The 12893-nt window shown below is 33.5% G+C and overlaps 1 protein-coding gene across 1 annotated transcript in view; it reads left to right on the top strand.

Moving 5' to 3' along the window:
* Positions 1 to 12893, top strand: part of CSMD1 (CUB and Sushi multiple domains 1) — a 2529117-nt gene that overhangs the window by 1828152 nt on the left and 688072 nt on the right. The window contains exons 14-15 of the mRNA XM_006866725.1: positions 7479 to 7617; positions 11639 to 11826. Coding sequence (XP_006866787.1) covers positions 7479 to 7617; positions 11639 to 11826 — 327 coding nt within the window. The remainder of the gene's footprint in view (positions 1 to 7478; positions 7618 to 11638; positions 11827 to 12893) is intronic.

The raw sequence follows: 12893 nt of genomic DNA, 5'->3' as shown, positions 1-12893 counted from the left end.
CTTCAATCTTTTCTCCGTTGATAAGAATGTTGTTTATTGGTCCAGTGGTGAGGATTTTTGTTTTCCTGACATTGAGATGCAACCCATACCGAAGGCTGTGCTCTTTGATCTTCATCAGTAAATGTTTCAAATCCTCTTCACTTTCAGCAAGCAAGGTTGCATCATCTGCATATCGCAAAAAAAAAAAGAAAAAAAGAACTCCACTAGAGAAGATAATTTTTTTTAAAATAAAGAAACAAGTGTAAATTGCTACAATTTGATGAACTTGACCTATACTTATGGATGTAGTATCTCAAAATACCAACTGACAGGGAAGAAGTCTTCACATTGAGTATCAATCCTATTCCATCTGAGTACAGGGTTAATTAGGACGGGCAACTTAGACATTGGCTACCTCAAATGTGGTGGTCAGGGCTATAAAGGCATGAAGTGACTGACTTATAAGTTTTCAAGAGGGAGTTTAGTTTCAGAGTGTTCAGGGGAAGGTAGAATCCCCACTGAGTAGTTTTCATCTTGTCTAGATGGGTCTGGTGAAAAGAGATGAGGATAAGATTCTTATTATTTATTAGTGAGTACTTATCATTCTGCTCCCGTAACAATTTACAGCCTCGGAAACCCTATTCAGGGTCGCTATGGGTCAGAACCAACTCGATGGCACTTAACAACAACAACAACAGTTATCATCATGACTGAATTGTCACAACTGTAAAGGTAGAAGTTTTGTAACAAAAAGCAGGGAGTAGCTCATCTTACAGTTCAGGAACAGATGACCCTAGGACCATCAAGGGAAAAGAGAATAAGTGGAATGCGGGATCCTATCCAGAGAAACAGTTATAACAGAGATAGAGGCAGAAATGATGACATCAAGAGATAGAGCAGCTGAGGACTCTAGACCCATGGAAAGAGAACAGCTGTGTGCTGGTGGGCAGGAGGCAGGCTTACAGAATGTGTCTTTTGGTTGTTTAAATTATTTTATATTCTGGAGTGATTTAGTGTACATCTCAAAACAAACACACAAACAAAAAAGAGAGAAAAGAAGCAAATACTGTTGAGTGATGATGCATGGAGGAGATTGTAATCATTGCAATGAAATGATGACTATAAAACCAATGTTCTCCCATGTAAATGATCACTCAAGTCACAATAAAAATTAAAAAAAAAAAAAACAACAAAACAAAACAGGTATTTGCATTGGAAAACAAATGGAAGTAGTATAGAGTTTCATTCCCTCCAAAAGATATAGTATATGAACAAGAGCCAATGATACTGAAGGAAGAGGTCCAAGGTCCATTGAAGGCATAGACAAAGAACAAGACCCCTGGAATTTATAGGATATAAATTGAAACCTTTCTGCAAACTGATGCAGCACTAGAGGCACCCACTCATCTATGCCAAGAAATTTGGAAGACAGCTGCCTGGCCAACTAATTGGACGAGATCCACATTTGTATACATCCCAAATAGAGGTGACCCTATGAAATGCAGAAATTATCAGACAATATCACTGATATCATCCATGAAAGTAAAATGTTGCTGATGGTAATTAAAAAATGGCTGAAACCATACAATGATATACAATGACAGAGATTCAAGCCAGATTCAGATGAGAACGTGGAACGAGGGATTTTATTGCTGGTGCCAAATGGATATTGGCTGCAAAAAGAGAATGCCAGAAATATGTTTACCTGTGCTTTAATGACTATGCAAAGGCTTTTGATTGTGTGGATAATGAAAAGCTATGGATACCACTGTGAAGAAAGGGTATTTCAGAACACTTAATTATGCTCATGAGTAATCTGTACACAAACCAAGGGGCAGTTGTTTATAAAGAACAAGGAGATATTGAATCAGGGAAAGTTTAAAATCAGGAAAAGTGTGTGCCAGGTTGTATGCTGAGCATATAATCCAAGAAACTGGATTATATACGAAGAGCATGACATCAGGATTTGAGGAAAGCTCGTTAACAACTTGTGATTTGCAGATGATACAACCTTGCTTGCTTAAAGAGATGAGGGCTTAAAATGCTTATTCATGAAAATCAATGGTCACAGCCTTAAATATGGGTTGAAACTCAAAATAAAACAAAAATCCTCATCATTATATTTTATCATGTCAGCAAAGTGATGAAATGATTGTACTTGTCAAGAACTTTATTTTGGTTGCATCCACTGGCAACCCTCATGGGAGCAGCAGTCAAGAAATCAACTGTTGTATTGGTTTAGGCAAAACTGTTGCACAAGGGCTCTTGAAGAGGACTTGTTCAAGAGGAAAGATATCAGTTTGAGGACTAAAGTGTACCTGATCCAAGCCATGATAGTTTCAATAACCTCACATTCCAGTGAAATTTCAGTAATGAATAAGGAAAATGATAGAAGAATTGATGCATTTGAGTTATGGTGTTGGAGAAGTATATTAAAAGTACTATATAGTGTCAGAAGAACAAACGAATCTGTACTGAAAGAAGTACAGCCAATAGTGTTCTTCATAAACCGGATGGTGAGACATATTATCAGGAGGGACTAGTCCCTAGAGAAGGACATCATGGTTGATAAAGCGGAGATTGAGCGAAAAAAAGGAATACCCAACAAGATGTATTGGCACAGTGACAGCTACCATGGGCACAAACGTAACAACAATTGTGAGGATGGTCAGGACTGGGCAGTGTTTCATTCTGTTGTGCATTGGACAGCTATGATTTGAAATTGACTTGACAGAACCTAGTAACAACAGTTATGTTGATTATGCAAAGACATTAGAATGTGATGATTATAACAAATTGTGGATACCTTTGCATGTAGAGGATACTGTTGCTGTTGTTGTTAATTGCTGTTGAGTCAGTTCTGACCCATAGTGACCCTGTATAGCGGTTTTGAGAAGTGACTGGTGAGCTTGAACCGCTGACCTTACAGTTCAAACTTACTTTGCTGTGTAGCACACATGGTTGAAAATCAGGGAAATGTGCTTCAAGGTGATATCTTCTCACCATACTTTTAAAATCAGTATGCTGCATAAATCATACAAGAAGTTGAACTATATAAAGAATAATGCCATTAGGATTGGAGGAAGAATCATTTGAAACCTTGCTTGCTGAATATGAAGAGAACTTACTAGTGAAAATCAAAGACTACAGTCTTCAGTATGGATTATACATCAACATAAAAAAACAAAAGTCCTCATCTCTGGACACTGGACTAATATTGCACATCATGTTGAACAATACAATATTGAAATTATGAAAAGTTTCATTTAACTTGGGTCCACAATCATCACCCATGAAAGCAGCTGTTAAGAAATCAAATGCCATATTACATTGGAGAAATCAGTGGCATAACATTTCTTTAAATTGTTAGAAAGCAAAGATCTTATCTTGAGGACTTGCATGTGCCTAACATACTTCATGGCATTTTCATGTATGCAATATCTGGAAAGTAAATAAGAAAGAAGCATTCTTACTTTTGATTTATAATGTTGGAGAAATATGTTGAATATTCCATGCACTGTCAGAAGAATGAACAAATCTGTCTTGGAAAAAATACAGCCAGACTATGCCTTAGAAGTGAAGGTAGAGAATCTTCTCATGTACTTTTGACATATTATCAGGAAGACCCAGTCACTGGGAGAGGGATAGATCATCATGGTTTGCAAAGTAGAGGGTTATTGAAAAAGAGATGGTCTGAAATCAGGATTGCAACAATAGGCTCAAACATAGCAATCATTGTGAAGATGGCTCAGGATTTGGCAGTGTTTCATTTTGTTGTATATTTGTTTGTTATGAATTGGAACAGATTTGAAGTCACCTAACAACTATAACGTTTTTATGGCATTGAATCAATTCAGACTCAGAACAACCACATATTAATTAATAGCAGTTCATAATTAACATGTTTGTCCATTCTGTTTTTGGCAATCATAACACTATTGGCTTTGAAGCATGAATAATTTCATGAGAAAGAAATTTATAGTAAATAGTACTCTCTAGTCTCTCTTCACTTCTAACCAAAATTCTTGTTGTCACTTGTGTACTTTACCTCATTATAGGTTGTTTACAAATGCATTGCTACCTGAAGCTATAAATCTTTATCTAAGCAAAACCAACTTGGTGGCACCTAACAACACTAAGCAAAAATTGTGGAGTAGAAACAGCACTAAATTGGCAGAAAATGAAAAAGCATAATAAAAATGTACACAAAGGAGATGGTTACATTAAATGTTAGCAGACAATTCTTCCATTTTTGGGAAGAGACTGTCACATTAAGTTAAAATGTAAAACCCAACTATGTTTTTTAACATTGAAAACCCTTAACACAAATGAGTAGTTACAGGTGAAAAAGATTTTTTTTTAAGTTTACCTGCACTGAGGATCCAATTACTAAGCATAAAGGAGTTCCAGAGAGAGTAGGTAGATATTTGATACCATGGTTGACTAGATACTGGGAACAATTCCTTCGCTGAAAGTCAGCAATCAATAAGGAAGACCATAGAAGAAGTGATATAATTGAGTTGTGTAATTATGTTACTATAAAATAATGGAGAAGAATATTAAAGTACCATGTACTTTCATAAGAACAAACAAATGTATATTGGAAGTACAGTCTGAATACTCTTTAGAAGCCAGGAAAGCAAGACTTCTCTCTCAAACGTTGTACATACTCTTAGGAGGAATCAATCCCTTGAGAAGCACATCCTACTTGGTAAAGTAGAGGGTCAGTGAAAAAGAGGAAGACCCCCAACGAAATGGCTTGGTACGGTGACAGCAGTTATGGGCTCATTCTTAAAGTTTGCAAGGATGGTGCAGGACAGGGCAGTGTTTTGTTCTGTTGTCCTTAAGATTGCTGTGAGTCACAACCAACTCTAAGGCTTCTAACAACAACAACATTTGAAGAAAGTTGTTTTGCAACAATGTCTGTAAATATGTAATGCTTATGAGAAATAAGTATACCTTGTCATACTCGCACATTGCCATGGAGTCTATTCTAACTCAAAGCAAACTTATATAGGATTTCGGAAGCTAAATATGTAGGGAAGTAAAAAGCCTCCTTTTGTCTCATGGAGTGGCTAGTGGGTTTGAACTGTAAATCTTATGATTAGCATTCCAATGCCTAATGCACAACAGAATTGTTTGTTGCCACAGTAAAACCTAATCTAAATTGACTGATACAGCGAAATTTAAAGCATCACTTAGTATTTATCTTCAGTTTTTTTAAAAATGTATTTAATTGGAATAAGTGATAAAAGTTTTAGGAATCACAAGTTGCCTTGTAGTCACTTCCAATTCATGTATTATGTGCCACAGGGTTTTCAATAATTGTTTTCTTGGAAATATATTGCCAGGCCTTTATTACAAGGCACTTCTAGCTTGATTTGAATCTCCCATCTTTTGGTTAGTAGATGTGCTTTTACCATTTGCATCATGCAAATTTAGAAATGACTCAAACCAAAACCCAAACAAAATCCATTGTCATTGAGTCAATTGCAGCTCCTAGATATCCCATAGAAAATCACATAACTGCCCCATGAAGTTTCCAAAGTTATAATCTTTAGGCGAGGTGACTATCACATCTTTCTCCCAGGGAATAGTTGGCAGGTTCAAACCTCTGAGCTTTTCGTTAGTAGCATAGCACTTAATCACTATACTTACAGGGCTCCTTAGATATGCCTCACATACCATACATTTTAAAAAATATTTTATTTGCTATATATCATTTTAAAAACCATTAAACAAAAATAACTTGTTTAAATGAATATGTTTAATTTTGATTTTGCTGTATTTTGAAAATGATTTCCGATATGGCTACAAGAAATATAGGAATTGCAGTCCATGTAACACTGATTTAAAATGAGTATTTGATAACATAGGTTAAATAATATCGATTTAAACTATTAACTAGAAAAAACACTAATCTTAATTAGTGAAAAATATAAAAATTTTCTTTTAAATTTTTATTGGATAGTAGATACATATGTCAAGTTTCTTCAATAATTCAGGTTCATAAATATGATTATTTCTTAGTATAATTTTCCAGCTATATAAAGTGTACTTGGAGTTCTGGTTTGGGGCTGTAGGATAAGCACTGCACTACTTATTTTGAAGAGAATCTATATTTTTTTAAATGCCATCTACAGGGTAAACATCTAGTGTTATGCACTATTAACATTTAAAATATTGCTCCTCTTCTATTAATACACATTTTTCTCATTAAATTTAAATTATATAAATTGTACCCTATTTTTTTTCAAAATTTATTATTTTATTACAAAGAATTTTTCACATAATTGGTAATAATTACTTCAAACATAATTGTGATCTATTTAATAATAAGTTATACTCTATTCATAATCTCTACTGTGTTTTTAGTCTTTAAATTTTTTTCTATAATAAACTTACTACAATTGTTTCTTTCTTGTAGATTTCACTTAGATTTTTTAAAGATATCAAAACCTAGCTAAAATTGATTATATATATTTAAGCAAGAGCTATATTGTCATTTAAAAAATGTGTTTTTTAAAAAATGATGTGATTTTTAACTAGGCATATTTTCATTTATTTTAATTGGCATCTATATATTTATAAAGAGAATTACTAATTGGAAAGAATTATGAATAAATAGATAAAATGAGAAGGAAAAAATGGCTAGTCCAAAACGTGTTCTAAATGTAGTTTTAAGTAATGATGATTTATTATTTTAAAAATCCTTATCTTCTATGAAAATGCAGGATCAGTCTTACTAAGCATAAAGTGCATAACTACCTCAAACCTCAAACTACCTTCTTCTTTGTAATTACAGGCTATTGTTTGCTATACCCAGCATCAAAGGATCAATGCAGATTAATTCTGTGTTTATTAAATTTGATAAAATTTTTGTATTGTTTTCTAAGATTCAATAAAAGTGTGATATGCATGCGGCAACTTAATTTAATAAGAACACAACACAAAGCGCTCCCTCTCCCTTACTTCTCTCTATCTCTCGCTCTCTCACACACACATAAAACAGAGTATTTAAAATTTTGATGTGAGGTAACTTAACTTTGACAACAAATATTTCTTAATTTCTGAGTACATGTTAAAAGAAAAGACCACAGATAAGTGAAGAGCAGTTGTACTCATTCCAGATAATACATTTGTTAATCTAAAATAAAATGAAATAAAGTGAATGATAAGCACTTTATAAGGTTGCTGTGATTTTATGAGATAAATCCATGTAAATGATGTAGCCCAGACAACTCAACTGTACCATGCTTTTTTAGTTGAACATCATTTTGTTGTATAGAATTTAGGGATCAATGCCCACATGAGAAATATCAAGCCCCTTCTTTCTGTAAACTTACAGTTTACTTTGGAATGCATTTTGCTTCAATGTTTGAAAGCATCATCTCCAACACATAAATAAAATCTGTTTCTATTGAGGTGTTACCATTTATCTTCATATATTTTGTTTGACCTGGTTAATATCATGTCTAACTCTGCTTTTTCTTTCTTAGCACCATGTGGCGGACACTTGACAGCTTCAAGTGGAGTTATTTTACCTCCTGGATGGCCAGGATATTATAAAGATTCTTTAAATTGTGAATGGATAATTGAAGCCAAACCAGGACACTCCATCAAAATAACTTTTGATAGGTACGAAAGTTTTTTCCTTCCTTAATATGAACCTAGGTATTCTTTATACTCAATGATTTTATTCAACGGATCTTAGAACTTAGAAATGTGAAAGATATATATAAGTTTCTCAAAAGGATTTCATATAACATGAAATAGGCATTTTTAACATGTTTTGTTTCCTTTCGATTTTAATGTAACTCAACAGTTTATTCACTCAATCCAGCATTCTCATGAGAACTCCTGTCCACACAATTTTGCAGAATGTGTATGGTAGCACTAGTTCTTGAGAACCATTCCCAAGAGAGCACAATATATGACTCGCAATATCAAACTCTTTATTCAGAACCTACAAGTGGAATAAATTCTGCTCTGGTGTTTCTTGCATATAGAAGCAGTTCAAAGTCCCATTGGTGCTTTACGTACCTTATGAAGCAGCACAGAAAAACACCTCTTCTTGTTTTGTTCATGGTTATTGGTAACTGGAGAAGGACTTTAGGTTTCAGAGCTGGCAACAGGATAGGTGCAACAAATGTATTATATTTTTTAGAAAATATCAATGATAATTGAAATATTTACACACCAACTCCTCACTTATCAACATAGTTAGGCTTCAAAGCTCAAGTTGCAATACATAAATTGGTGACATGCAAAAATGGAGGATGACCACATAAGATCACAAAATGATGGCAAAAGCATTATATACCTGCCAAATCACTGAGAATCATAGTCCAGCTAAATTGACATGTACCTTAACCATCATGCTGAGCTGTGGGGCCAGGATTATTTTCACTTCACATCACTGCATTTATTATTGCCAGATGAACGTTGTAAATGTGCAAAATAGTTGAAAAGTAATTTTTTTATTATTGTGAATGTGAAATATTTGATAACAAGACCATAGATAGTGAGGAGCAGGTATACTCATCATTTGATAATACATTTGGTAATCTTCACAAAAAACTGTATTTGGATTTTACATGATGTTTTCCTCCTACTTGTCTCCAATTTGAAATCAGATTTATGATCAGAAACTAAAAATATTTTGATGCTAGCTATATGCTTTACTAAGGAATCATTCTGATTTAATATTTCAAGTTTAATCTATGCACAGTAATGATCTTTCTCAAATATTGACCTTCATTTGGAGCATATCAAGTTCTGTTTTAATAATTAGAATATTATGATGTTTCAAGATAATGAACATAGTCATATAATCTGGTATTTTAGCTGGTGTTAAATAATCTCTTAACTATATGTCTTTGAAATAATTACTCAGGTTGTGATTTATTTTTTATTGTTATTAGGTGCTAATGATCTCTGGCAGGATAATCCCTCAGAAGAAAAGGGAAATTGTCACTTGTGCATCTATTTTATTGAATAGTGACACACTGCATATAATAATTATCATCATTAAAAATTAATTCTGTTAATTATTCAATAAGTTGAGTTGTATTTGCTATGTATTTTTCATTTTATAGTATGAGGGGATATCATATATGCTCTGATTTCCATTAACACAACACATTCAAATCATTTAGTCAATATTAGGTTTTTGCATATTAATTTTATCTGATTTATTAACATCCATTTTTAGTTATATGAACAAAATTATTCATAAAATGTTTCCAATTTTTTTCTTTTCAATAATAATGGATTTAATCATTAAACTTCATTCATACATATCTAACATATCTGATGTTTGCAGACTCTTTTTATTTCCCCCTAAAGTCAGGCACTATTAGTTTATACATTGAATCATATACTGAACATCTAATAAAAAATGTGCTTCTACATACAAATGTAAACTTTCATTCTCAAAATACTATTATGCAACATTTGTTAGGTTGCCAGATAATGAAAATCATTAAAATGTTTGCTTCTAAAATTATTCTAGAAATCTTCCAGTTGTTGATATATACATTATATCAATCCTAACTTTACTAGAAAGTGAATATGAAAAGTCTAGTGTGATTGTATCAAATGTGTCTTACTTTATGTGTATCTAGTCTTTGTGAATTTGAACTCAGAAAAAAGAAATCATACAGTGTTTTTGTGCAAATGGTGGAGTAGTTAAAGACAAACATGACCCTATCCTACTCAAAATGCCCTACCACTGTGATATACAAATTGTACGAATTCCCCTTCTATGACACAACAAAGGCCAAAGTACCAATCTGTTGTTTTTAAATGCTATTGAGTCAGTTCCAACTCATGGTGACTCTGCATAGGGTTCCAAGGAGTGGCTGGTGTTTTTCAAGCTCCCAACTTTTGGTTAGCATTTCAGTGCTTATCCTACAGTGCCATACCAGGACTCCATCCTAATTAGGTATAAGATTATATAACTATTGTACTTTTGCACTAAGAATAGCATACATAATTTAATGAAAAATAGGATAAAACCCTTTGGTGTGAACACTCTTTCTTGTTATTATGTGCTATGAAGCTAAGTAATGGGGCTTTCTCTCTCAAGTTATCTTCCTCCTCATCAGCAATATTGACAACATGTAGAATAATGGCACAGTGTTCAATGGAATTCTTTGTCTCAGAGTTACCTAGTGAGTCACAGTCTTACAATGGATAAGCTGCTCCCTGAGAGTACAGTCAGACACTCAGAAACCGGGTTAGCTCTTTGAGGGCAAGATGGGCCCATTTAGAAAATTATCTCAGTGCCTAGAATTGTACCTTCATTGCACAAAGTGTACCCAAGTGGCTGCAACTTTATATAAAAATAATCTCAAGCCAGATCCTCTGGAAGCATAGCTTCCTTATTGGAAGAAAAGTTAAGAACATTTTAGAAGCTGTTCTAACTTTTTCAAATCATTAAAGCATCATTTAGTTCCTGAAGTAACAATATGCTAAATGCTAGTCTAGTATCTTGAATGAGTTAATGCAACTTAAAAAGGCACAGGATTTTCTGTCATGAAGGGTGTTTAAAGTGTTTTCATGTATTTTGAATTACCGTACTTCTTGAAGTGCTAATTTCATTTCATTATGCCAATTTTAAGATATCCATAATCATGTTTAACAGGGATCATGAACAATAGTGTGAAAATGTGTAATAATAGATACATTTTTCATGTATCTGCTTATCTATTGGCTTTTCAAAACTAATTTTCTTCTTAGTATTTGTATTTACAGTTGAATATCTGCCTACTTTTCTATGTGTGTTATTACAAGGCAGAGGATTAAGAGAAGGGGAAGAATACAGAGTGTACCATTGCTTCTAGAAAATGTGTTATTGTTGTCATTGTTAGGTGCTGTCAAGTTGGTCCTGACTCAAAGCTATCCTACGTACAATAAAATGAAACACTGCCGGGTCCTATGCCATCCTCACAATAATTGTTTTGTTGGAGCTCATTGTTGCAGTCATTGTGGCAATTTATCTTGTTAAATCTCTTCCTCTTTGATTGCTGACCTCTGCTTTTCTTTCTGACAACATGTCCAAAGTATATGAGAATTCTCACCATCCTCTCTTCTAAGGAGCATTCTGGCTGTACTGCTTCCTAAACAGATTTGTTTGTTTTTCTGGCAGGCCATGGTATAATCAGTATTCTTTGCCACCATAATGAAAATACATCAATTCTTCTTCAGCCATCTTTATTAATACTTTTTAATATTTTTTATTTGCATGCATATGAGCCAATTGAAAACACTATGGATTGAATCAGGCTCACATTCATCCTCAAAATGACATGTTTGCTTTTTAATACAGGTCTCTTGCAATGGATTTTCCCTATGCAATTCATCACTGATTCCTTGACTGCTGTTTTCAGTGAATGTTGATAATGATTATTGAAGTGAAGTGAAATCCGTGACAACTTCAATATACTCTGTATTTATCATGATGTTACTTACTGATCTTGAAAAAGTACTATCCTTAAATATTATATATGCTTACATTTTAAATAATGTATATAATTTATAATAGTTTAATCATATTGCTATACATGGTTTTAGTTAATTAGCAAAGATATTTAAAAATGTCTATAAGCTAATGTGATTTTAGGTTTCTCTTCTGACTCGATATATATATTTGCAGATTCCAGACTGAAGTCAATTATGACACCCTAGAAGTCAGAGATGGACCAGCAAATTCATCCCCACTGATTGGAGAGTACCACGGCACACAAGCACCACAGTTCCTCATAAGTACAGGGAATTTCATGTACCTACTATTTACCACAGATAATAGTCGTTCCAGTGTTGGCTTCCTCATTCACTATGAAAGTAAGTCAATACATAGGTTTAAATTTAAGATACGTATTCCTATTTTCAAGCATGATGACCATTGCTAATTAACTGATTCTATCTGACTTTGCCAAGACTGTATTATACAGTTTTCTCTTATTAATTTAAGAACATCTTGGGTAATCTAACTTTATCATTGATATCACATGCAAGCAAAATTTTGCTTAAGATAATTAAAAAATGTTTGCAACAGTACGTTAACAGGAAACTGACAAAAATCCAAGCTGGACTCAAGAAGGCGTAGAACAAGGCCTATCATTGCTGATATCAGATGGTTTTTGGGTAATAGCAGAGAATATCAGAAAGATGTTTACCTGTATTATATTGAATATTAAAAGACATTTGGCTGTGTAAATCACAACAAATTTTGAGTAACATTGCAAAGAATGTGCTCATTTGCAACCTTTACATAGACCAACAGGTAGTCATTTAAACAGAACAAGGGATACTGGCTGTTTTGAAACAAGGGATACTGGTTGTTTTGAATAAATACACTTCAGGGTTGTATCCTTTCACCATAACTATTCAGTCTGTACACTGTGCAAACAATCTAAGAAGCTGGACTATAATAAAAAGAATGTAGCATCAGGATTGGAGGAAGATTCATTTGCAAAATACTATATGCAGATGACAGGAATCCTGGTGTTGCTAAGGTTGAGCACCAAACACAAAGTTGACGATTCAAACCCACAAGTCAATCCATGGGAGAAATAAGGCTTTCTACTCCTATAAATATTTACCCCATTAAAAATCCTATGGTTTTAGCCAGAGCTATAAGGCAAGATAAGGAAATCAAAGGCATCCAAATTGGCAAAGAGGAAATAAAGCTCTCTCTATTTGCAGATGATATGATACTATACATAGAAAAAACAAAGGGAAAAAACAAATATTATAAACTAGATGAGTGGGACATACTAAAAATTAAAAACTTATGTGCATCAAAAGACTTCACCAGAACAGTAAAAAGGGAACCCACAGAATGGGAAAAAATCTCTTGCAATGACATATCAGACAAGGGACTCATTTCCAGAATATACAGGAAACTG

Source organism: Chrysochloris asiatica, unplaced genomic scaffold (assembly GCF_000296735.1).
Source record: "Chrysochloris asiatica unplaced genomic scaffold, ChrAsi1.0 scaffold00095, whole genome shotgun sequence".
Classification (NCBI taxonomy): Eukaryota; Metazoa; Chordata; class Mammalia; order Afrosoricida; family Chrysochloridae; genus Chrysochloris; species Chrysochloris asiatica.
This window is presented reverse-complemented; position numbering and strand designations above follow the sequence as displayed.